The 26,677-nt window shown below is 38.9% G+C and overlaps 1 protein-coding gene across 2 annotated transcripts in view; it reads right to left on the minus strand.

Annotated features, from left to right (window-relative positions):
* Positions 1-26,677, minus strand: part of LOC309719040 (netrin receptor UNC5C-like) — a 187,146-nt gene that overhangs the window by 67,921 nt on the left and 92,548 nt on the right. For both annotated transcript variants that reach the window (XM_082554813.1, XM_082554814.1), the window contains exons 2-3: positions 26,052-26,288; positions 10,866-11,009 (exon numbers count right to left, since the gene is read on the minus strand). In XM_082554813.1, the coding sequence (XP_082410939.1) occupies positions 10,866-11,009; positions 26,052-26,288 (381 nt within the window). The remainder of the gene's footprint in view (positions 1-10,865; positions 11,010-26,051; positions 26,289-26,677) is intronic.

Genomic DNA, 26,677 nt, shown 5'->3' on the forward strand with positions numbered 1-26,677 from the left:
CTGTCTTGGCATTGGGGTCAATTAAAAAAATTCTTGGCAGGTCATTAAATCAAACGATTAAAACTATTTTCATACCCAAAACACACACACACACACACACACACACACACACACACACACACACACACACACACACACACACACACACACACACACACACAGCAGCAGCATAATTGGCCAGTAGTTTCTAATAGAATGCTGATTGGTCTTAAATGTACACACGCATAGCTTAAAGTTTGTCAGGATTAATTCTTTTGCGATCATGCTTTAATGGAGCAGCACTTTTCTGCATTTTCTCCTGTTAATCTCTGTTATTGTTCTGATTGTAAAAAATCTTTCTGCTTTAAAAAAAAAACAGTGCAGTTAGACAGAGAAACAAATTGATTATAATTTCATTGTGATTGAGTGAACTAAGAACGACCCGAGAGCAGATTAAAAAGGACTATGTGGAGGAAAAATCAACTATTGCTCAGACAGGTGAGCAAAATTAAATTTGCATTACTGATTGAAATACACAAATCGCCATCTTGCCATTCAACAATATACAGTAGGACTGCACGTTTGGGGTGATGCCACTGCTGAGTATTGTTTTTAACATTACAGTCATTGCTAATATTATAAATACTAGTTAATTTGTACAAGACTGATAAAGATGAATACATGTTTGTCAGATTTAATCTGATATATGGCCATGCTGAAGTTGTCTGCGTTTTTATAAGAGCAGTTTTCATCATTGGTTCTTCAAGCATTTGATAAAGTCAAAGACTCCTTAAAACTCTGATCTCTTATACAAAAGTCCTGATAAACCAATAAAACTCAAAAATATTTTAGAAGTGAAAGACATGTGACCTTGAGTGGCACAGTCATTTTCAGAGTGGTTATATAGGGAGTCATTTTCTCTAAGTGACTTTAGAGAGTCTCTTTCCACTCAGACCAGTTCTTTCACTCAATGCCCCACCCTGTCATTTCGACACTTCACAACCTGTGATCAGCTCCAGACACCAGACAAGGTCTTTCCATCCACAGTCAGGTTTCGAACAAGTAAACAACTCAGCTCGCTGACATAGCAACAGCATTTCCTCTGTGTTTCCATTTTGTATAATGACTCATTAACACAAAAAACAAGATCAAAGGTTGAGTGCTACCTCTGGTAAGAGACAATATGTTCTGGGGACAAACTGAGTGTAACCGTTCATCTGTTCTGTGGTTGGGATTTTTTAAGTTTTATATTTTTATATTAAGTGAAATATATTGTGAAGATATTTTTTTTAACATACATTAAAAATCTGCATCATTCTAAGAATCAGTTCACTTTTCACACACATAAGGGTTCAGCTGTTGTTTCGTATGTAGCCTACAATATAAAGTACATGGAAGTGGCAGTGAACTGAATGGTATTGTAATGTACTTTGAACTTTAAACTTTTTTTTAAGTTCAGGTTTTATAAGAGTTTATTTTTACAACACATTTTGTTTTGCTTTAACCTTTGACTTTTGTTGTTTGTGAGACCTATGTGAAACTTCCTGCCTCCCTTTAAATTGTCCCCTTTTTCCCCTTCTAAAAAGAAATGTTGTTGGCGAATATGACAAAACAAAACAGTAACTATATAGTATTACGTTGCGTGACACATATGTAATTTTCCCCATAAATGAAACTTTAAAAGGTGACTTGAGTGAATGAGTGAGTTCTGTTGCAAGTAAATCAACACCACGGCTTACCATTATAACACATAAGCGCACCCTGGAGCAGTATTTGACATCTGGGAAAAAGCTCTGTGGCTTAGAGCGGTGGTGAAACACCATAACCACACTCCTACACACACACGCACACCCTGTGGATTCCTAGTACAAAAATGTTTATTCAGTGTTTGCAAACATCATGAAGTCACTTTCAGAGCCAGCAACCAATATCCTCCCGATGATATCACCAAGAGAGCACCGAGGAACAGAGCACTGAGGGTTTTCCACTGGAAAGTTAATTCAGGGTGACTGTGGATGGATGTATAGCAGAAATATGTATAAGACAGTGTGTTTTTGCTATATGCATTACTCGAACTGCTACTGTAAGCATGCCATTTTATACTCAAAAAGGTCAAATGTGAAACTGCAACTGTGGCTGCTGCTGCTGAGCGCATACATCCAAACCACTGCAGTGATTTCCCTTTGCTGAGGTGGGGAATGATTGTGTCTAATGCTATAAGCTACAGTAAAGACAGGTTTAAGCCTATGTGAGTGTAGAAACTATGAAAAAATGCCTGCACACAAAAAGAAAAACCAAAAAAATATATATATCACTGTTGAGACTTGTTTTTTCTTAGTCCAATTTAACCATGATTGAAGGAAAACCTAAATACATGCAGCTGAGACATTTGCATCATAAGCAAAACAGACGAAATTCACTAATAGGCATTTTCCAGTTGACACAAGTAGCTGCCTGTGCTCCTGTGCCCCTGAGTGTCTGGACTCCTGATTGCTATGCAAACACTTGTCTCCGTGGAAGGTGGCAGAACAAATTGCCATCATCTGAAATTTGTGTGCGCATGCAGCTGTGTGCAGGGCTGTGTGTACGTGTCGCATGTGTGTGACCTTGACATATTGCTAAGATATTGAAGGAGAAAGGCTTGACCTGATAGCCACAGGGCCAGAGATCATGACTGCCATTGCATGCACATTTATGCGCATGTATGTGTCTACATTCCCCTTACCCCCGTGTACCTGGCTGCGATGCTGTGAATGACTCATTTACTATGTGAATATATCTGTGTTTGCCTCTATGTGCTTTATAAACCACAAAAGGGGCTAAAGTGGTCTGCTACAAAAGTCCAATAAAACTGTCAGATATTAAATATCACTGTATGTGTGTGTCAGATTTAGAGTCACAACACTTATTGCCATTATCCTGCTACAAACTGCATATTTTGTTAGTGCCTCGGAGTGTTACATCTGTACTTATTAAAAAGCTTGGAGATGCTGGAGAATGACACAGTTTAAAGCAAGAGAAGGAGAGAGAGAGAGCGCTGATGACAGAATTAAACAATAAGCTCATGAAGAGCGCACTCTCAATAAGCAATAAGAAATAACAGGGGAGAAAACAATGGGGAAGAAAATGAGTAGGAAGGTGAAAGCAGGAGAGAAATGCTGAATTGCTTTTGCATGGTGCAGTGGAAAAAAAGACACTTTGCTCAGCAAGCTCTAGCTGCCAGGAAGCATTTTAATCACAACAGTAGATCCAAATAGGAGCCGAAAAGCAGGGTAGGTCAGGAGGTTGGGTCGATTTGAAGTAAAAGGTTATCACAAAAGGGGGCTCAGTGTAATCAGATCTGGTTAAGGGAAAAGTCACTGTTATAACTGAGAGAGAGAAAGTGAAGGACGGTGGGACAGATAAAGTCAGAAGGAAAATATGCCAGTACGTGGAGAAAATAAATGCATAAAAAAGAGATATGAAGAGAAATTAATAAAATGAAAGACTACCAGGATTTAGTATAGAAGATTATTTTTTTCTTCTTTGATATTTGTTGAACCTTCAAAGCGTTTTAAAGGCATCATCCCTCACCATCCCGCCACCTAACCTCCAGCAAGTCTCACAGTCGAGCAGTTATAAAGTTTTACCTACTTTGAAAAGTTGGCTGACAAAATGTCGAAAGAAAAGATCTGGAAAGAGCTAGTTTGCTTTTGCTAAATTAGCGTGAAGATTTATGATTTAGCGCAGATCGCTGACAGCCACGATAGGACTGGTTAGACAATATAAAACATTGTATGTTAAATATAGCAAATATTGGTAACTTTTCTGTTGTTTTATTTATTTATTTTAACTATGATGTGATATAATGTAATTTCAGAAACTACTTTGTGCCACTTTTTTACAGCATTAATAATTAATTAATGAATCTGAACCCAAAAGAAGTTGGATGAAAAACTCAAATCAAGAGATGTGATAATGTCACAGTGCATGCTAAATGATGCTACTGCATGATAAACAATACTGTAAATGGGTTGTGATGCATTCTCATTCTTGCGTACATAGGCACATTTATGCATGTAAAATCGATGCCAAGTACCTTGTTGATAAGCTAAGTCACTCAGCAATACAGCAGTGTCTGCAGTTATGTGTTTTCCTCTGCGAGTCTCAGAAGCCTGTAAACATAAACTTGTATTCATCTGTCTCTTAGTATGTATCAGCCCAAACATGAGCCAAAAACGGCACATTACCCAGATTTCACTGCACCCCAAGGAGGGCCCACTCCATTCGAGAATGTTATTAGCAGAGCTTAGAAGGATATTTCTGACTGTGTCACTAACTCTCTGCTGAGAGAAAAAAAATCCTCATCTGATGAAACATTGCAGAGAGTAGTGATGCTGTTATGAATTAAAACAGGAACAACTGACAAGCCAAATTAACGAAGGAATGTACTGCTGCCACAATACTGTGTGATCATACACTGTTGAACTGCAGAGTATTTGCTCTTATGTAAAATTCAAAAACACAACCTTAAGAGTTCTAGTAAAAAAAAAAAAACCATTAAAGTATTTACTTAAAAACTAGAATCCTTCTCAGCGTGGACTTCATGCCCCTTTTGCACAGATTTCTGGAGAGGAGTTCTGACATTGTAAATGTTCTTTTTAAGCTTCTCTTTGCTGGAGGGGTTATATTGGTCCACCTTTATCTTTGAAATACCCCAAAGGTGTTACATTAGATTCAGGTTAAGGACCCTACCTTGCCTGGTCATAGTTTTCATTTTTTATTCCTTTTCAGAAGCTCTTTTTGGTACCGTGTCAGCCCTCTACACCCTCGAATAAGTGGTTAAGAAAATGAATGGGCTTTTGCATTATTATCACACTGGGATATTCCAGTTCACCTGAGCTTTTGGAGAGTGGGAGCTGTCTTGTCAGCTAGTATTATAAATTTTAGTTAGAGTATGCGTTCACTGTGTTATACCAGGCCAGATTCATACCCGTCATGTTGGACCCCTTCTGACCTGAACAATTTATCTTAGTCTTATCCCGAAGGATGTGCTCCCACTAATCACCAGCCTTTTTTCCCCCCATGTTCTTATGCAAGTGTTAGTTTTATATATGATTTTTTTCCCCTTGGACTTTCTTGAAGATAGAATTTTCTCATTAATTCCAAGCTGTGCATAGATGCTGATGTTTATATGAGAGCATGCCCTTCATTCTCTTTGAGCTCTTACAGAAATTCTCATTTCCACTGATAATCTACTGTGCCAAGTCTGAAGCACTCACCTGGCTGGTTTTCACTGCTACGCTGTTGAAGCACGGTTTCTGAAAGTAATTTTTAATGCAATTAAGCTAATTGTAAATCACAGGTGTACTCGATTTTATTCAAATGATCACCCGATTGAAACTTGAGTGTCAGTAATCACAGGTGTATCTACCTCTGCTAAACAGAGTTTCAGGTTTGGGTCAATTAGTTTACTTTGAAATATATTTTTCAGTCATTTATTTTGCATGGCTCATCAAAGAAAATTTTTGAAAGGTGATAGAATTTTAAATGGTTTGACATTTAAATGATGCTGCAGATGTTTGTACTCACTCCATTCATACAGTATACTGGTCAGAGTTTCAGTACAGAAAATAGTTCTTCAAATTCTGTTTACCATATTGAATAATTGAATGTAAGGTTGGATTTAAATGTGATCTACACAACAAAATGGATTTATGTCGATGTATTATTCGGTTATTAATAGAATTAGGTCCATAGGTTTTCAGAAAATTACAGGATTTATACTTTGGTCTCTGTACACCACTGAACTGGATTTCAAATCAAACAATCAAGATGTGACTGAAGTGCAGACTTTCAGCTTTTTAGAAGCTCAAACCTATTTGGGCAAAGTAATAATTTTAAATATAAGGACAGTTTTCAATACTGGGACTCGAATGGTTTGCAGTCAATGAGTGCCTGAAGTCTAGAACACATGGACATCAAACACTGTGCTTTCTCTGCCAGGCCTTTACTGCAGCCACCTTCAGCTGTAGCTCCACCTGTGGTGTGGATCTCTCAGTCTTCACTTCCATCTTCAGTAACTGAAAAGCAATTCTCTTTTGGGTTGAGATCAAGTGACTGACTTGGTCATTGAAGAGCGTATTCCATTTTTCTCCCCTTGAGAAACTCTTGGGTTGCTTTTGCAGTTTGATTTGGGTCATTATCCATTTGCACAGTTGAAGCGCTGTCTGATCAGTTCTGCAGCATTTGGCTGAATCTGAGCTGAGAGTATAGCTGTGTACCCTCCAGAATTCATCCTGCTGCTTCTATCAGCAGTCACATTATCAATAAACACGTGTGACCCAGTTCCGTTGGCAGCCATACATGCCCATGCCATAGCCTTGCCTCTTCTATGTTTGACAGATGATGTGGTATGCAACAGACCATGAGCCGTTTCTTTCCTTTTCCATACTTTTCTCATCCCATCATTCTGGTACAAGTTAATTTTGGTTTCATCTGTCCAAATAATCTGGTTAATAATTCCTATGATCATCAGATGTAGCTGCGTTCCTTGGTTTTCCAGATTTCGGCTGTTGCTGAGCCGGCCAGTACATTCCTTCTTTCTTTTGCATCAACATCTCACTGGACCTCACATTGACAGTTCCAGTAAACAGCTACCAAATTCAAATTCCACACTTAGATTTAACTCGAGATCTTTTATCTGTGTCACAGAAAATGAGAGAACAGGCCTAACATTACTTTTGAGCTTCTAAAAATTGGTAACACAGCATAATAATGGCCGTTATTAAGTTAAAAGTTAATGCTATGATATGTTTTTTATTTTATTTGATTAGAGGTGGTGTAGAGGCAAAAATACAAATTAAAGTTCACTGTGAAAAAAACTCATGGACCTTTGTTGCCAAATTAATATACTGAATACTTCCAAGATAACTGGAGAGTGAATACATAAACACAGGTATCAAGTTCTGCAAAAGTGAAAATGTGATACATAGTTAAGGCCAAATAAAAGTGGCAATAAAACACAAGGGTCTGCATGATGGATTTCCTTCTGCAGAAAGAATAAGACCAACCTGGGAGAATAAGACTTTCAGGGTGCATGTCTGCTAGAGTGATACTGTCTGTTAAAGTCCTACATATGGGGATGTGTGCAGTTTATCCAGTGTGCATGCTGAATGGACTCTGTCAAATTCCCCAGTTGTCCTTTTGAGAGAGCACTGAAGCAGAGCATAACTGTCAGTATAAGCCTGGTAAACTGGAGAGGTGGGGTCGATTTTGTTATTGGTATTTCTTTTCTGCTTGACCTTTCTATAACCTGAGCACTCAGACAAGTCCCAGTTGTCTTATATGGCTGAATTGACCAGAGCAATGACGCTTGGAAAACTACTGTTGTGGCTTCAAATCTCAGTGAAAGAAGCTCTCAAGGAACAATCCATTGTTTTATATGAGGATTATGTTGAAAGACCAAACGACTTCTTTTAGATCAGTGGTTCTTAACCTGGGTTCGATCGAACCCTAGGGGTTCGGTGAGTCGGTCTCAGGGGTTCGGCAGAGCCTCCACTGCGGAGGTCGCAGAGGTCCAGCCACGCCCGAATTATCGTGTAAATTTGTGATGACACGCCCCCTTCTGGCCATCACTGGCTGCAGACGATCATGCTACACTGCTTGGCCAATCAGGGCTGCGGGGAATGTAGCGCGCGCAGTAGTCAACATGTGAATGTCGTGGTAGTACTTCGCGTGATTTTTTTTTTAACATTTTAATCCATACTAACTATGTCGGGCAAAAAAAGAAAGTGGTTGGACGAATATGTACAATATGGATTTACATGTATCACGGAACGTGATGGGAGTGAGCGTCCTATCTGCATGATTTGCAACGCCAAGTTGAGCAACTCTAGTCTCGCACCGGCAAAACTAAAGGAACACTTCTTGAAGCTGCATGGAGACGGGGAATACAAGAACACAACACTTGCTGAATTCAAGGTGAAGAGAGCCAGATTCGATGAAAGGCCCACTCTGCCTGCTCTTGGATTTGTACCCGTTAACAAACCGATCCTCACAGCATCGTACGAAGTTGCTTACCTGATCGCAAAGCAGGGCAAGCCACACACCATTGGTGAAACACTCGTGAAACCAGCCGCGTTAAAGATGGCAAATCTGATACTCGGAACAGCGGCCGAAGGTAAATTATCACAAATTCCTCTTTCAAATGACACCGTCAGTGACAGAATAGAAGACATGAGTAAAGACATCTTGGCTCAAGTAGTCGCCGATCTGATTTCAAGCCCGGCAAAATTCAGCCTTCAGCTCGATGAGAGCACAGACGTTGCTAATCTAAGCCAGCTTACTGTTTTTGTGCGCTATGTGAAAGATGACATGATAAAAGAAGATTTTTTATTTTGTAAGCCTCTTACAACAACAACTAAGGCAGCCGATGTGAAGAAGCTTGTGGATGACTTCTTCGGAGACAACAATCTTTCATGGGACATGGTTTCTGCAGTTTGTACAGACGGAGCTCCCGTCATGCTGGGAAGAAACTCTGGTTTTGGTGCGCTAGTAAAAGCCGATGCACCACACATCATTGTGACTCATTGTATTTTGCACAGGCATGCATTGGCAACAAAAACTTTGCCTCCAAAAATGGCAGAAGTATTAAAAACCGTGGTGGAATGTGTGAACTATGTGCGAAATAGTGCTCTGAGGCACCGCATCTTCAGTGAGCTGTGTAAAGAAATGGGCTCTGAATTCGAGGTACTTCTGTACCATTCTAATGTTCGGTGGTTATCCCGGGGACAGGTGCTGAATCGTGTTTTTGCCATGCGTGTGGAATTAGCCCTGTTTTTGCAAGAGCACCAACACTGTCATGCAGATTGCTTCAAAAATCCTGAGTTCATTCTCATTTTAGCGTACATGGCTGATATATTCGCAGCTCTCAATCATCTCAATCAGCAGATGCAGGGTGGTGGAGTCAATATCATAGAAGCGGAAGAACACCAGAAGGCTTTTCAAAAAAAGCTAACGTTATGGAAACGACGAACAGAGAACAACAACTTTGCAAACTTCCCCCTTCTGGACAACTGTGTAAGTAAGGTCGAAGATGTGTCTGGAATCGGAGATGTTTCTGTATCCACGGAACTGAAGCAAACAATTGCAACGCACTTAGATGAGCTTGCAAAGTCTCTCGACAGATATTTCCCTACAAGAGAGTCATATCCAGCATGGGTGAGACAGCCGTTCACGTTTGCTGTTGAGACAGCAGATGTCAATGATGAATACCTTGACGAAATCATTGAAATTCAGCAGAGCCAGGTTCAACAGCAACTCTTCAGAACAACAACACTCTCAACGTTTTGGTGTCGACAAATGGACAAGTATCCAATTATTGCTAAGAAAGCCCTGGATTTTTTTATACCATTTGTTACAACATATCTTTGCGAGCAATCCTTTTCGACGATGCTGGACATAAAAACGAAGAAAGGAACAGACTTTTCTGTGAAAATGACATGAGACTGGCACTTGCCAAGGTGAAGCCACGCATATCTGAACTGGTCTCTCAAAGGCAACAGCAGAAGTCACACTGATTTGCAGGTATGTAATTTGTTGTAAGTTCATGCATTGTGTTGGTTTTGTTCTTTGAACAAGGTGATGTTCATGTACGGCTCATTTTGTGCACCAGTAAAAAAACATATCTATGTCTTGAATTTGAAAAAAAAAAAAAAAATTTCACTAAAGAGGGGTTCGGTGAATGCGCATATGAAACTGGTGGGGTTCGGTACCTCCAACAAGGTTAAGAACCACTGTTTTAGATTATTTTTTTTTATCAAACATCTCAATTCCCTTGCTCCTCAGATGTTGTACAGCTGTCAAATGACCATCACTCGTGACAGGATTTAGCTTTTTTCCTTTCCCTGAGCTGTTGCTGGGGGACTCCTGAAATGATTTCCCCATGTGTTAACTGTGTATGCAGTATTACATAGTAGTACTGTCTGTTAGAATGATATGAAGTCTGGCCGGGTCTAATCTGTGCTGTGTTCTTTTGGTGACCTTATAGTCAGACTCCCAGTTGTCTTATTAAATTCTTCACCAGACCATAACAGGAAGCTACTGATGGTCGACCAAAGTTATAGAGCTAACTCTCTGCTTAGAAAAGTTACACTGCATTATATACGGTGGGTACATTTTCTTCAAAGGTTTTTTTTTTTAGTTAATTCGGTTTAAAAAAAAATCTGACTCTCCAGTTTTTCCTGCTTAAAATGTAACCAACTGTAATGTGCTTTTAGTAAAATCACATGCATGAAACAAGACGATTCTTTTCATCCGTTACAAATATTGCATAAAGTAATACAGCCGACTGCACACCTAAACTTCAAAGCAAGGTAACAAACTCACTTTATCGTGTCCTGCTGTTCTGTGGAAATCCACAGCAGGTATGTGCAGCATAAAATCACTGGTGCAAGTGATGAGATGATAAAGAAAAAATCTAGACTACTTGGATGGTTTTTTTTTGCGTTTTTATTTGTAAAAGAAAAATAGGCGGTATAACATCCCTGCACTTGTGTTCATATTACTACAGAGTAATAATAAACTACACACACCAGGGGGTTAAGTCAGTTGTGATGCCTCTATTTGCATTGAATAAGGTAATCAGTTTTCCCTGTTTGCTTTCAGTTTTAGACTACTGTGTTTTACAAAAGGCTTTCATGAGACTGAATCAACCCATGATAACTGTTTAGTGTATCTGTGTGCACAAGATTGCAAACATACACATTTTTACTGAGATAAGAGAAAATGTTTTGTTTTGTTTATCAGATAGAAAACTTTAAATATTAAATGTGGACAATCCACTCCCATAAGCAGTATTTTCCAACTTTTATATCTTGTATGGATGCTTAGAGTAGCTAACTCACATGCAATCCGGACATGTGCCTTGCGGCTTTTGGTGGTTCCAGCAGAGCTCCAGGCCACGCACTGACACCAGTAATCTTCAGGGCCAAACAGCTCCTCCACTTGCTGCCGTGTTATTTCTATGCTGGCTTCTCTCACCACCAGACCTGCAGCAAAAGGGAAAAACACCATTGTATTGTTTACAATTTCAACTGGGAATAAGAATCGAGCAAAAATGCAAGCGGTAACAAATGGTAAGTCATAAATAAGTAATTTTTTTTTATTTACTTGTCTTACTCACGTGCTGATTCTCCAGAAAATGTGAAACTTAAATAAGCTTCTATTTGCCTGATATGGCTTACATGTTAGCTTAAAAAGAAAAAGTAAGAGCAATCCATAATAAATATCTCAGCTAGTAAATTAAAGTTGAGGATAATCATTCAGTAGCTGCTGGTGTTTACAAAGCCAGGTCACTTTACAGAGTAGATCCACTCTGGATTTAATATCACATTTGTGAGATTGTTCCTTTGCGCTTTTACTCTTTATCTCAGTCCACCCCCAATTCCCTCTTTTCTCTGGAGTTTTGAAAGCAGCTCCTATGTAAAGAATAAGTGTAAGATTTGAGTAGCTGCACCCTACTGATAGCACTACAAGGGAGCACAGATAGAGGGGTACTGAAAGAGAAAAAAGGAAATGAAGTCTAAGGGAAAAACTCACGATGAGACGCAGAAAATCTACATTTAAAAAAAATCTACATACAGGATACAGAAAATTGAGAAACTCTGTGACCAAGGAAAGTAATATTCGAGAGAAAATAAACAGAACTATCAAGAAGCGATTAATTAAAGTAAAAACTTTAGGTTACAGACTGGAAAGGAAGGGGAGAGGGCAATGAGAGAAATGGTAGACAGGTAGATGTAATGAAGAGCAACATGACAGAGTTGCAGGGAGAGGAGGATGACAGGTTAAGAGGTGGAAGAGGTCGATAAAATGTGAAAAGGAAAGAGGGAGGGAACAGAGATAAAAATGTATTCAAGTAGGAGTACGTGGGGATTGGGGAGTAGATGGGCAAAATGCCATGAGAAGAGATCTTGGCAGTTTATTTCAGGTTCAGTTGAGTTACAGAGACCCCAGAAACCGTCTCTACGGGGCTCCACAAATCTGACTTGGGCCTATTACTTATGAAGACTCTCGGCAAGTTCTTGCCACAAGAGAGACAGTTATAGCAGCAAAGCCAGGACTGAGGCAAAGGGGACTAAGAGGAAACAAAGTGAAATACAGTGAACGAGACTGAGGCAAACTTAAGGCCATTAATGGCTGGTGGGAGAATTAATAAGTAACCCATAAGGGCAAAGTGTAAGAAAGGCAACATAAGCTTTCAAGTAAGATAGCTGGAAGATCGGTATGGCTTTTCAGTTAGAAATAAATAAATAAACCTCAATAAGATGGAGTGTGTGGAAAGTAAACAGGGACCTTAGATAATACAGAAATTCAAATTGACTGATGGCACAGGGAGAAAAGTGTAGAGTAAGTCCAAAAATAAAAATCTAGTAGGAGGCAAAAAAGGGGCTAAAAGCCATTGATGGGAAGAGCACTGTAAAGAGCAAAGCTTGTAAAACTGTTGTGCATACTGATGTTTGAGAAAACATGCAAACAAAGGAGATTGATATGGCTTCACAGCATGAAATGAGAGAGCAAAGGAGCACAGCAACAGAGGCAAAAAAAACGGCAGCTAAAGAGACAATTATAACAGGCAAGGAAACCAGGACTAAAGCTGAGACAACGAGTGGGCAAGCAATAGCAATGAGACAAAAAAAAAGACAAAAGTGTGAGCACAAGAAGGGCAAGAACGATAGGAAGAAGGTGGAGACCAGTGAGAATGCTACTGCCAAAGTAATGAGCAATTAAAGGGAATTGTTCAAAAGAGTCAGACAGCTAGATGTGAAAAAGGGACTCAGCATATGCAAAGAAGCATATGGGATGGTACATGAAAGACACCACGGGCTTTGGTGACTCAATGAGAGGGTGGAAGCAGGCTTCTGATGAAGACAAATAAATGGGAAACATATACATATTTAAAGCTTTTGCAACACTGTGTACATGACTTATTAGGTTGAATATCAAAAATCATTAGAAGCTAAATATTATTCAATTAGTGGAGCGTTTCAAGCAAAGCCAGTGGCTGCACTGGGATACACTGAGACACGTGTGCAGGAACGCTAAGAATTTGTAAAACAAAACAGGGAAAAATTTAACACTCAGAATTAAATGTGCACTTTCCACCATAAAATAAGGTAATGGCAAACTGGCGGAAGGGGGGGGGTGGCAGCACGAAAGAAGAAAAAAAAAGAGAGCACACTCACAACTGTTTCTGTAAACTACAAATATTGGTCTCTCTCCTGCCTTTACTGCTTGGAGAATAAAACTAAAGCGTGTGGGACGCTGGCGCACCTCAGATATTCTGACTGAGAAGCTGCAGCTGACTAACACTGGATAATAAGATATTTTCTCCAAGCAGAAGGCTGAAGGTTTTAAACCTCAAAGTTTTTTGAACTTGTAGCTTGCAGCTAATAAAAAAGCAACCCAACAGAAAAAAAGAATTTTAAAGTTTCCAGAGATGTATTATTAAATTTTTAAATGGTTGTGCAGTGGCTAGCTAATTAACCATCTCTATACTCTGAAGCATAAGTGCAGAACTCTCAGTTATAAACTTCAGTTAATTATGGTTCAGTGCAAAGTTACTAGAACACCTAAACTGCTAGATAAGAGGCAGGGATCAGCAGTGAAGGATAACAATGTGTTTTACAAGGTAGGAAACAACAAAGAAAACAGACAAAAAAGCAAAACAAACTAGGAACAGGTCATATACAGTGAAAAACCACGCTGTGAAGGGCTAAGAACTTCACAGTAGATTAAAAACATGGCTGTTCCTATGAAAATATGTTGAAGAAAATACACCACTTAATCAGTAGCGGTTTCTGATACGGGCGACACGGGCGGTTGCCCGGGGCGGCATCACGGGCATCGGCCAAAAAAAAAAAAAAAAAAAAAAAATGCTTGTACTCCTGCTGCCCCGACATCATGCCAGCGCATATTGGGAATGGCATAGGCACCGATCGGTTTTCTATCGCCCATTTGCTGGGAGTTGGGCGCCCAGGGCACCAAACAGGTTAGGACCGCCACTGCACTTAATCCTTGTTAATGTAGTAAAGACTAAAGGTCAAAACTGAAGAGATGAAGTCTTCATCGTGCTAATGCTAACTAATTCTCACTTTCAAAATCAATAATCTGACTTTCGTGAGATAGGGTTTGCTCTGAAAGTCATGCAAAGAAATCACATGAAATCTATCTAAATAAAACAAAGCCTGCAGGCTAGTTCAGACAGACAACTCAAGTTGCACTGCATTATATTCCTCGTGCCTTCTACCAAACATTTCTGGTTTGATTTTGTTGTATATTAAGCTGCAAAATATTCAGTTCATCTGCCTGATGTTTGAACCCATCTACCACCTCAGTATCTACCTCTAGCCCCAGAGGGATGTTTGCTCATTCTGTCAGTTTGGATATGTAATACATTTGCTCAAAGTTATGAGTCCTAGATGCAAATTTTATCAACAATCTATGGTTTTACACATTTCAAACATCAACCCTCTGATTGAAATATATTAGAAAATTATGGTTTCAAAGCCGAAAACAGAAGTTATTGATTTGAATGAATGTATCTCTTAAATAATGGCTTTAGGCTATGCAGGAAGAACAGCTGTGGCCTAAGTATGCAATGTTTTTGACATGACGATTATGCAGCTGTTCACAAGTTTTTACCGGTGACATTCTGCATGAAAACGGATTTTCAAGGTTTATAGTACATCACATGGATATATAAGATAAAGACAGACGTCACTAGGTCCAGAGTTGTGCTGTTGAGACAGCCCTGGTTGTTTCCAGTGTTTGACAATGCAAAACTCACAAAGCAAGAGTTGCTGGGCAAAATCTGACGGAACTACCTGAGGCTTAAAAAGTCCCAGATCACTCAGTGCCTTACTTTGTTTCAATACTGTGCTCAAAGAATTCACATCAATCTGTTATGAGGAGACAAGCATGGGATTCTGGGTCTCTGTAGCATGACAGAACATCACATCAACAAAACCACTGCTGTCAGCTGAGGGAGGTGAAGGGAAAGAAGTAGATGAAAAATGGAAGAAAAGCATCAAGACAAGTGGATACTGTCACAAACATTTCTATCAATCACAAAACTGCACAAACCCCAAAATATTTCTGTTAGTCGTATAGCGTCGATTCATATAACTAAGTTTACTTGTCACCCGGGGAATGGAAGTACAATACTGCATGAATGTGTTTTGTCACTCCAGAACTTCTTTTTTCTTAATGGAGACATGACACATGCAAATAATTTCATCTCTGCTTGCTGCACTTAGGATGTAATGCTTAAAGTCCAGCTTAGACATATTGTATGTATTAGTTTCGCAAAAAACTCATACCCCCGCCCACCTCAAAAAAGTCCATAATAAAGAAGATCTGGAAAACAGCATAACACACTCATCATCACCGAGGTCATAACTCTTCGTTTTGTCTCTATGATTAGGCTTTTCCTTAAGCTTGTGATCTGTAGAAATCCACTGCTAAAAGTGTAAAATGAATATCCATCTATACCCCAGCTGTCATTAGATGAGAGACGGGCCAAAGCCTGGACAGGTCACCAGTTTGTTGCAGGGCTAACACAGAGGGACAGACAATCATTCATTTACACCTAAAGCCAATTGAGAACCACCAGTTAATCTAACGTAATTATCACTGAACTGGGAAAAGGCCAGAGAACCCATAGAGCAACTACAGGCGTCAAGGGCTGGTGTCCTGCAGGTTTTAGATGTGTCCTTGATCCAACCCAGCTTATTTAAATGGCTAAATTACCTCCTCAACTTGTCTTGAAGTTCTCCAGAGGCCTGGGAATGAAATAGTGATCTAAAACCTGCAGGACACCAGCCCTTGAGGCCTGGACTTGGACACCCCTGCCATTGAGTATGGAAACTGAAGAGAAAGGTACCAGCTAGCTGGTGGATTCAAACCGAGAACCCTCTTGCTTTAACTTTGTGTCATAGTGCCACATTTATGACCAATATCCTCATTCTCTTTTTCTGTTCAATAACACTGAGTGCAATTCTTTTTTTCTGACAGCATTGTATTTTATTCTGTTGTACATAATATTTTATTTAACTGTATTCTATTGTGTACAGTATCTCATTCTTATTCTCTTATCCTATTCCAGTGTTTTTTTCTTAATCTGTGTAACTTTGTAACTAATTTGTAATTGCTGTAACCTCACTGTCCACTTTCTGCTGTAACAAAACAAATTTCCCACGTGTGGGCCTAATAAAGGTTACCTTATCTTATACACAGTGTTGGGGAGTAACGGAATACATGTACCGCCGTTACGTATTTAAAATACAAAATATGAGTAACTGTATTCCGTTACAGTTACCGCTTAAACAGGTGGTATTCAGAATACAGTTACTTTGTTGAAATAAATGGATTACACATGCGGTACTTTCCTGTTTCATATAGTCGCGGGTCAGGACTGTTTGGGTTTTGTTTGACAGCTACGTTCTGTTGTTCCAGGCGGCAGCGTTACGGTTGCCATGGTTACAGGGCGACGCTCTCTCTCTCTCTCTGGGACTGTGTGTTTCCTGGGTGAGAGAGCGCCTTTTCGTTGTTGTTGTTGTTGTGCTAAGCTAACAGGCAGAATGCTACAAGCATAGCTCTAAAGAATGTAGCATCATGGGCAGTGTAGTCCGTGTTGCAGGGAGAATGGACTGCCATACACGTTATGGGTCTGTGAGCGCGAGGAGGGAGAAAAAGGGGAGTGGAAAGGTACGAGTTGTCATCGAGGAAAAACGGGAGCTGGAAGCATGTAAATATAATAATAACCACTTCAGCCAAGAAGAGAGCCTGACGAGCCCAGCTGTAAGTAAGCTATTAGGACTCGACTGTACACCGTGTTCGTGTTTTCCTCCGAAAACAATAAGTTCCGTTGGAGCAGCCTTTCAACGCCTCTCTCTGTCTCTCGCAAGAAAAGTTGACCCACACAACAAAGTAAAGCTATTTTTCGGCTACGAGCCGACAGGGACCCCGCCGTATTAGTCAGAGGTCCCTTTACTACAGTTCGGAGTCGCGGACCTTCAGTAATAGTAATAAATCACACAGCAATAGTACATTCACGTTGTTGTAAAAAGCATGATAATATATTAAGTAATCCAAAGTATTCAGAATACGTTACTGTCATTGAGTAACGTAACGGAATACGTTACAGAATACATTTTGGGGCATGTATTCTGTATTCTGTAATGGAATACATTTTAAAAGTAACCTTCCCAACACTGCTTATTATAGAACTAAAACAATAAATAAATAAATGTTTACATAGTACAATGGAAACATAAAACTGGCTGATTTTACTGTTATTTGAAAAATGTATAATCACAACACCCACACTTGTTTTTAAAGTTTGGCCAGGGGAATGTTTGCCATGTCATCTCGCAATATGTTTTGCTTGCCCTTGCAGTAGGATTTAGATGATTTCAGATCCATAGGAACACATTGTGCTCTGTTCTTTTTCCAGCTAGTCAGCCCAATATTAAAGTCTGCAGTATTCCTATGATAAATGTACTACCAGCATACAAAGGTCAGCTTCATAATCACTACTGCACACATGTGCACACACACACACACACGCACACACGCACGCACGCACACACACACACACACACACACACACACACACACACTTGATGGCTGCATGTGGTCACTGTTACACCCAATAAAATATACCACAGCCCTAATCATAATAAAATAACAGCAATGGCTAAAACCACAATAAGTAAAAGGGCTGATGAACCACCTCCTCTGGCTTCTTTTACTAAATTTAAGACGAGGGTAAACTCACTTTTACTGCACTCATGGCCAGCAGTGGTCCAATATAATACATGAGTATTATAATTCAGCTCCCTTCAAACCTTTCTCCATGTGTAAGATGAAATGCAAACAATATATGGAGGTAATGTAAAATGTTGACGTAGTCCTCAAAAATATTATTGCTGTGCTCTTGGCATTATGGCAATTAATTTCACTTAAAGTTTTTAGAAATTGTGTTTTTAAAATTGTAAAAATACCCATACAATCAAACAAATGGTTAATTTTAAAACCTGTTTTTGATATTGCGTTGGAAATAAACTACCTCACTTGTCTTTTATGTGCCAAAAATGTATATACCTGTTAAACACATTTCTTTCTATATCCTATATCCAGTTTCACTTTGTTCCATTAACCTGTGTCTCTCGGTGTCCCGCTGTGTTTCAACAACAAAGCTAAAGCGAATGCAGAAGAAAACTGTACCAATTAGGATTAAATGAACAAAAGCTCAAAAAAGTCTAGATGGATATAAAAATCTGGAATAAAGATGGCAAACATAAAACAAAGACGGGGTATTTTGAGGTCAAAAGGTATACAACATGAAAGAGATGGTGGAAAAAGGGGCAAAGCACTCAAATTGTTTATGGTGTGATCAGTGACAGGTCAACCAGATGGTTCTTTAGGGATAGCGGGGGGGGGGGGGGGAAGCTGCAGAAAAAGTCAACACTCACTATTATTATTTCATCAGTTCCACATAGAGAGACATCTGAAGAAGTCAGACAGAGTCCCTGATTTTGCAAATATTTGCCCCGTTTTGTGAGAGCAGCTCACTGAGTGGTGCGCATAGATCAAGGTGAGTTGTCAGGAAAGTGACCCAACACTCTGATCGACACTGTGCAGCCGCGGCAAGTGAAACAAAAGTTCCCCAAAGGGACTGAGATATTGCAGCTTCAACAAAAACACTTTATGTTTGCTGCTGCCTAACCATAGTCTGTACTTTCAAAACCTGCTGTTTGACCAATGTTGGAAAGAAGAATATTTGATGCTAAAGCTAATTATGGTTAAAAGTCTATTTTATCTACAGATGATTAAGGAACATGGAATAATTTATCATATTATAGCGTACAAATAGAACCTAGGTAGAACAAACATTGCATGATTGAGTCTAAATCTTTAGTGTCATCTCACAGTTGGGGTTACTCAAACCTGATTTAGACATCTGTGGTAAATCTTTGCAGCACCTAGGATGAAACTCAATGGGTATACCAACATCATACCTTGTCGTCACATACTGGCGGTTTTTTTTGTGGTGACAGATGGCAGAAATAAATAAAGCGCTAGGACTTTTTTTACCTTGCCGTTTCCACTTCTTTGTACATTTCCTCAGATCTATTCCAATAGTTTCAGCAATGTCCCTCCTTATATTGATGTTATGATTATTATCCCTAATATGGAGATGGTGATTGTTATTCTCTGACAAATCAAAATCTGTAGCAAAAGAGTAGCCAAGAAACGCACAGGAAGTTGTCCCAACGACAATGCTGAAATACCAGTTTTATGATTGATGTCTCCGACATTAGTTCAACTTTCATTTCGAATTACAATAACTTCTAACCAGAACTAGATATCATCATAAAAAATAAAAAAAACTGAGCAGATATAAATGTTTGTGTGGCCAGCATTTGTCGCAAATTAGCTCCTTTCAAGAAGGTTGTTCTACATAAGACATTATGCAAAATAGATTATGCCTTATGTAGAACACATATTATATATTATGCTAATAATTTAATGTATTAGATCATTATTATTTATGCATTAAAAACCAAAATTGCACAGTTTAAATGCTGAGGGCTAGGTTAAATGTTACGTTTTTAAATAAGCATTACGATGAAGGGGGGGTTTAAAAGATGAAGACGGAAGAGCCAAAGGGGGTATTTAAAGTGAGATCACAACAGGCTGTGAAGCATGGTGAGAAAGGAAGAGAACAAGGCCTGACAGAGTTCTTTGGAGGGAAAAATCATGGAGGACACTGACAGAACAGAATCAGCGGTCTGTAACCAACTGAACACTCAAAATGTGTAGACCGCGTGCATGTACGCATACATGCAAGTGCATGGGTATACTCGCTCAAAGGTTTCCACTGTGATAGTGACTGATTACAATGTATGTGTCTGTGCATGCTTGTCTGCATGTAAATGTTGCTGAGTGTGCACATTTGAGTCCTTTAGCAGTTCCAGAGTTCCACAGAGGCAATGAACCAAAAGAAAACCTAAAGGGAACTATACCAAAAACACTCAGATAAGCATTATCAATCACACATTTTCTCTCTCTTGTGACAGACAGACAGACGCACAGATAGACACAGGTATGTACCTTTTCTGTATTCAAGAAGGAGAGATATTGTACATTTGCAGACATTGTAGCAACATTTAAAAAAAGAACTAAACAAATGGCCACAGAGAAAAATGGGAGTGAAGCCAGAAAGAGGGCAAAAAAGACAGAGGAAAGGAGAAACATTAGGAGAAACAGAAAGAGGGAGAGACAAAGACGAGAAAAAAATCAATACAAGTGAGATGGCAGCAATGGAGGGAAAGAGGTCACAAATCACCAGAGCCAATACTTTGTGTGCCAATAATGTATGTGTGCGTGTTTGTGCATGTGTAGATGTGGAGTCACGGGTCATTGCTACCAGACTAATAACCACTCACACTTTGGCTAATGGAGACAAAGTAAGTAACCTGGTACACAACATGTCATTAGCACACTTCAAGGCTAATGGAGATATACTGTGGTTGTACGCATATGGCTTAAGCAAACACTGGAGAAATGCCCTTCGCAATAACATATGCGATCTGCACAAATTATGCTGATCTGCACCTTACACAACATTAATTAAAATGGAGATATGGTAAGCATGTTTCAGCAAATGTCACTGCTAATAATGAGATTGTATTAACACCTGTCTGGAGGAGGTTTGTTTTTTTTTTGTTTTTTTTGGGGGGGGGGGGGTAACTTTTTGTTTCTTTTATGTGCGGCTTTGACTGAAAGCCCAACAGTATCAAGTTAGCTAGCTTTATATATATATAAATAAATAATTTTCTGCATAATTGCAACTTATCCAGAAAGTAAAGTTTACAACACCTTCTAAGGACTTTTTATTGAAATTTAAAAAATATACAGATTTCACCTTGGGAAATGTATGCAAGCCCATGCAACAGACAGCGTCTCTATAGGACACACAAATCCCTTTGGGGGTTGCATCAGGAAGGGCATCTAGCATCAAAACTCTGCCAAGTCAAACACGTGAAGCTACCCACTGTGGCAACCCCTGGTGAATAAGGGAGCTGGCGACAGTAGCTTCTGCACTGACAGAAGACACTGTGGAAGCAGGCAGTCCATTGTAAAATCAGTGCATCACTAAGCATGCATTCATATTTTACTTATCTTTTTAAACTTTGTTATATAAAAAAAAGCTTGATTTCTATTACTGAGCTTTATGTAATCACAAAAATTGCAATAAACATACTTTTTTAAAAAATTCAACATTGCTCCATTATTCAGTCCTCAATATTTAATCTTTCAAGACAGTAAATCATCACTGATTACCCTTTTGTTTTGTTTTTTCTCTGATTTTCCACACTTAATGTCTGCATTTCTGTTACTCTACTTATACGAGCAGTAAAATGAAACAGGGCACACAGAGCTTTTTAACACAACTTTTGGTTGTTTTACATTTGCTGTGTTTGTTTATCTATTTCATTCTATCCCCAGAATCAAATTTCTCTGTGTTTCAACACTTAAGCTGACTTTACATTTTCTGCTAAAATATGAGAAGACAGGCAGAGAGAGGTGGACAGGAGGCACAACAGGATCCATATCGTCTTTCTCCTCGGTGTGACTCCCTGATAGCTGTTGGCCTTTTCAGTCCTCTTAAAGATACCCTCCATCAACATCTCTCCTTCAGCCCCTACTTCTCTCCCCTGTTTCCTCAAGCTCAGGTTTTTATCTGACTTTGCTCACTCCAGTTTCAGGCAGTGGAAATTAGAGTAGAGCACAAAACAGCATGAGGCAGAGAGAAAGGAAAAGAAAAGAAAGGAGAACGGCAAGTAAGGAGATGGGACAGTGGGGAAGAGAGGGAGAAAGAAAACAGATAATAAAAGCAGTATGGGGGTCAAAGCTTCTAGCTGTGCTGCTGAAACAGCAGGAAACAAAGAGAAGTAAACAGCTTACAGAGTATAGGTTTTACCAAAGACAAACAGATAAACAGTGCACACACAGTAAATTCAAAGACCCTACAATAGATTTCTAAGCGATTAACTAAAACTGTGTACTATAATACTGTATCTATCTATACAGATATATACATATATCTAGCATTTGTAATTAGTTTTCTAATTTCATTGCCTATATTTTCAAAGTGAACTAAAAGCTTTGTCTGACACCAAAAAAGGCGTTCTCTCATCATTTCGACTGTGTTGTTTGCACTTTTCATCTGTTTATTTAGAGCAGAGAAATTATTGCCCATTATTGTAATCAAATTGCTGTTATCAAACAACAACAACAACAACAATGACTTAACGCAATCTTCGATATCACCAGCTCTATTTAATTATTCAGTTGCCATATTTTGTATGTGTATACTGATTATTGTGTGCTTGAGATGAAATTTCCTAGAGCAGCAAATTATGCAAACTAAAACACATCTTGAGCAGTTCCAAAATCCAAAACTTCCAAAACTTAATCCATGTTTGACCAAGACCCGAGGATTACTCTTTTCTATTTATATAACACCAAATCATAATAACAGATTCCTCGAAGCACTTGATATTGTAAGGTAAAGGCCCTACAATAATACAAAGAAAACCCCAACAACCACATGAACACCTATGAGCAAGCACTTTGGTGACAGTGGGAAGGAAAAACTCGCTTTTAACAGAAAGAAACCTCTGACAGAGACAGGCTGAGGGAGGGGCGGCCATCTGGTCGACAGGTTGGATGTGAGGGGAGGAAGAGAGGACAATTTCAACAGACAGGACAGACAGTAGAACTCGGAAATATGATATTTGATATTAATATATAAAATGAGCTTTATACACAATTACAAATCTACTGTAGAAACATAATAAAAAGAACTTGATGTATGTGGGGGGGTTATCTTAGACTGGGTGATCGAAATTATGTTAATAACTAAGTGTCAATTACTAGACAAGAGGACAGTTTAAAGCCATGGTTCATTAATTAAACAGAAAAATCCTCTCAGTAACATATAACTCAAAACACAGCAGCTAGCAAACAGCTGATGGAAGACTAATAAATGACTAGCAGCTGCACATGAATTGAGTACTGAGCACTGAGAGACAGAGGAGGAAAGAAAGATGGAAGATCTGAGGGCAAGACTGTGAGCATAAACTCATGAATAAACAAAACTGATGACAGCACGCCAACTTACCATCTTATTAACAGTTTTGTTTTGTGTTTGTGCTCTCAGCAAAAAAGTTAGTACTCAAATATTAGAAAGCAGTAAGACAGATGAAAAGGGAAAACATTTTTTTAAAGTATGTTTAAGAAATCAAATACAAGCAACACAATGGGGATATGATGCTATAGTTGAAGAGAAATTACTACTATTTTAATTTACCTTCTATGAAAATAGTATTTAACACTATATGCATACGAACCTTTGTTTCTGTGTCTGATTTGGTTAAGAACTGAAGCAGACACCAACTAGAACATCAAAGAAAGAACGTATACATACAGCACAATTTCTGCTTCCGGGATGTTCTTTGCAACAAAATATATTTATTTATTAGGGGTGCAACGATACTCGTATCGATATTGAACCGTTCGATACAGTGCTTTCGGTTCGGTACGCATATGTATCGAACAATACAAAATTTTTAATTTATTTTATCAACTTTCCTTCTGACGATGCTGTCTGTGTGGAGCGCTCAGTGGATCTGCGCTCGACAGTGCAGCTTAGGCGGAGTAGTCGAACGCAGATCCACTGAGCGCAGGGCAAGCTAGCGAGACAGAAGTTAAGCTCTCGTTGCAACATGGCAAATTGAACCTCCCCCACCCTCATTCAGATCTGGCGTTTGGAATTATTTTGGTTTTCATGTGACGTATGACCCTGAAGGTAAGCACGTCATGGACTAAAGTAAAACAGTGTGTCGGATGTGCCATGCAATGCTCAGTTACATTGGTGGGAACTAGTGCGTTAGCGCAGTTAGCTCGTTAACGTGTTGGCCGTCTAGCCCCATGCACGGGGCGATCCGCGGTAGCTCGTTAACGGAGATTTGCCGTGTTGTGGCGTTAACGTCATTTCAGATTAACGCTGACAGCACTAGTGGGAACACAACGAATATGACTGCACATTTATGCCGACATCATCCTAGTGCAAAGACAAGTGGAAGCAGACAAAAGCAACAAGCATGCATGCTACAAACTTTACCCGAGTCATTTAGACAGCCGTTAGCACATTGTTCGCCTTATGGGGACCTGATATGTTTAATATGCTGCTGAGAATACAGCCCAGAAGAAGGGTATAGTATAGCTTTTATTTTGGAAAGAGACATTTCTCTGTAATAAACTCTCTTTTCCAAAGATGAGTGATTTCTTGATCAGATAGATTTTTTTTTATTATTACTTTGTTGTTTCAGCGACATTAAATTTAAAAACTGTACTTTTTAGTTAAAATATATATTTATAATTTTAATAAATGACAAATTAAAAAAACATGAACATTTGTTTGTATCGAAAAAATATCGAACCGTGACACCAAAGTATCAAACCGAACCGTGAATTTTGTGTATTGTTGCACCCCTAATATATATATATATATATATATATATATATATATAGGGAGAGAGAGATATGCATAAGCCAAAATAACAATTCTGATTTATGCTGCTGGTTGTTGACCCAATTGTTTTTTCCAGCCAAGCATGTGTTTCAGTTTTGCTTGCTCTGGGGACCGAAGCTTATTATCAAGCAGGTGGAAACCCATAAGCTGAGCTCACGTCAACCTTAAGTCTAAGAAACCAGGTTGTGTATATCTTTGTATTCCTGCCAAAGCAACAGCATGATTCATCATTACCTAGCCTGCAGAGTAATACCATGTGCTGTCAAGCGACAAGTGTGGAACTTTGGCTGCGATCCAGTACATCGTTGTGGATCCCATTAAACTGTCCTCTGAACATCGCAGTACAGCACTGGCAGTGGGACAGCTGTGTACACACATCTGACATGTGACCTACCTTTCTGGACAAATAAAACATCTGAATAATGGATTTAACCTGTGAGCTTCCAGTGTACCAGTGAGACAAAAAATTTGGACACATCACAAAGAGCAAAATATCAACAGGGCCAGACACTGACAAATGCCCAGATAAATCAAAAGGGAAAGGGGGACTTAATTGACTATGCAGTGTAGGCATGTTAAAAGCCCATTTTAATGGTCTGATTTTAAATAACATGTAATACAAACAACCTCTGTATGATGTATGGCAAGTAACATCTGTGTCAAATATATGTGTAAATGATAAATACACCTCTTGTTCAAAGCTGCATGCTTACAGCTCATTTTCTGTTTTCACAGTGTTTAAAAATTATTATTATTTTGTTTTGGTATCAGTAAATGAATTAATTTAAATACATTACATTTTTGTCACCTGTCATTATAAGGATAGTCATGACCCCCAAAACTGAATCACTGAATCAAAAGACATGTCATTTGCCCCATATTTTGAAGGATACTGTTTATAACTATAATCATGAACTACACTTTCACACACTTACAATTAAATAAAAAAACAAAAAACAAAACAAAACATAGAGATCACAATTAATTGAAGATGAGTTTTTCTATGAATAGAGTGGCAGAAAAATTTTAACTATGTATTCTATGAAGTCTATGTTGTGGTTACAGGACTAAGATGGACAGATTCTACACTTATAATGCCTTGCCTACCTTAGTCACTACAAGCCAGTTAGAAACAGATTTTGCAAAATCGTACACATACACCAGAAAGCTCCTCCACCAATACATAATTCTTAGATTTTAATGAGTTAAGTCTAAATATGTTGAGCATTTTTGCTATTTTCTAGTTTGTTTGTTTTTTAAAAAGCAATTTATTTTCCAGCTGTTTCGACGTAAAAGTACAGTTGGGTTTTGTTTTTTCATCCAAAAAAATCTCTCTCAAAAAGTTTGACAGTTGCCTTACAGCCACTTTCTGCTAAAGTCCAAGTAAATCTCTATTTAGATGTGTGTGCTAGCTTTTGCTTACCTGAGTTTTCGTCAACCCTTTCCTCCACAGTGTGGTCTTTCTGATGGACCCACTCGCTGTTGCACTTGAAGTAAATCTGTGTGGCAGGCGTTGCTTTGCAGTAGAGATTGACGGGCTTATTCTTGACAATGTAGCCTTCCTCAGGTTCAAACAGGAAGTGAGGTAAGGGTTCCGGTGGGTCAGAAGGGAAGGTTTCTGGGAGCTCACTCAGACTCAGGAAATCTTCGTCATCTCTCACTGCAAAGAGAAGGAAAATTTAAGTGTTCAAATGTTTTTCCCCTGTTCATTAGTCTGTTTTAAGAGAGAAGCCGGAACTGTGAATCTTGTATTCATTCAATTGCTTTGATTTCATCAGTAATATCTGTTTTATCCAAACTACTATGCTTTCCCCCCCTCATCATTATACAGTACACCTGCTTATGGAGTCCAGTTATAGCACTCTGTTAGCCATTAGAGCCATAAGAAAAAGACGTTCTTGGCTTTGTATGTGTCTTAACTTTATAAGTTAATAAAATTAAGACTGTACAATGAAGGAAAACTGATTGAAAGAGGGCAAAAAGAGTAAAGCTCCTGAACAAGCATACAACAAAAACTTGGGAGCTAGTCACTGGAGCTATCCTTTATGA

The sequence above is a fragment of the Aulonocara stuartgranti genome (assembly GCF_965226115.1).
Source record: "Aulonocara stuartgranti genome assembly, chromosome: 12".
Taxonomy (NCBI): Eukaryota; Metazoa; Chordata; class Actinopteri; order Cichliformes; family Cichlidae; genus Aulonocara; species Aulonocara stuartgranti.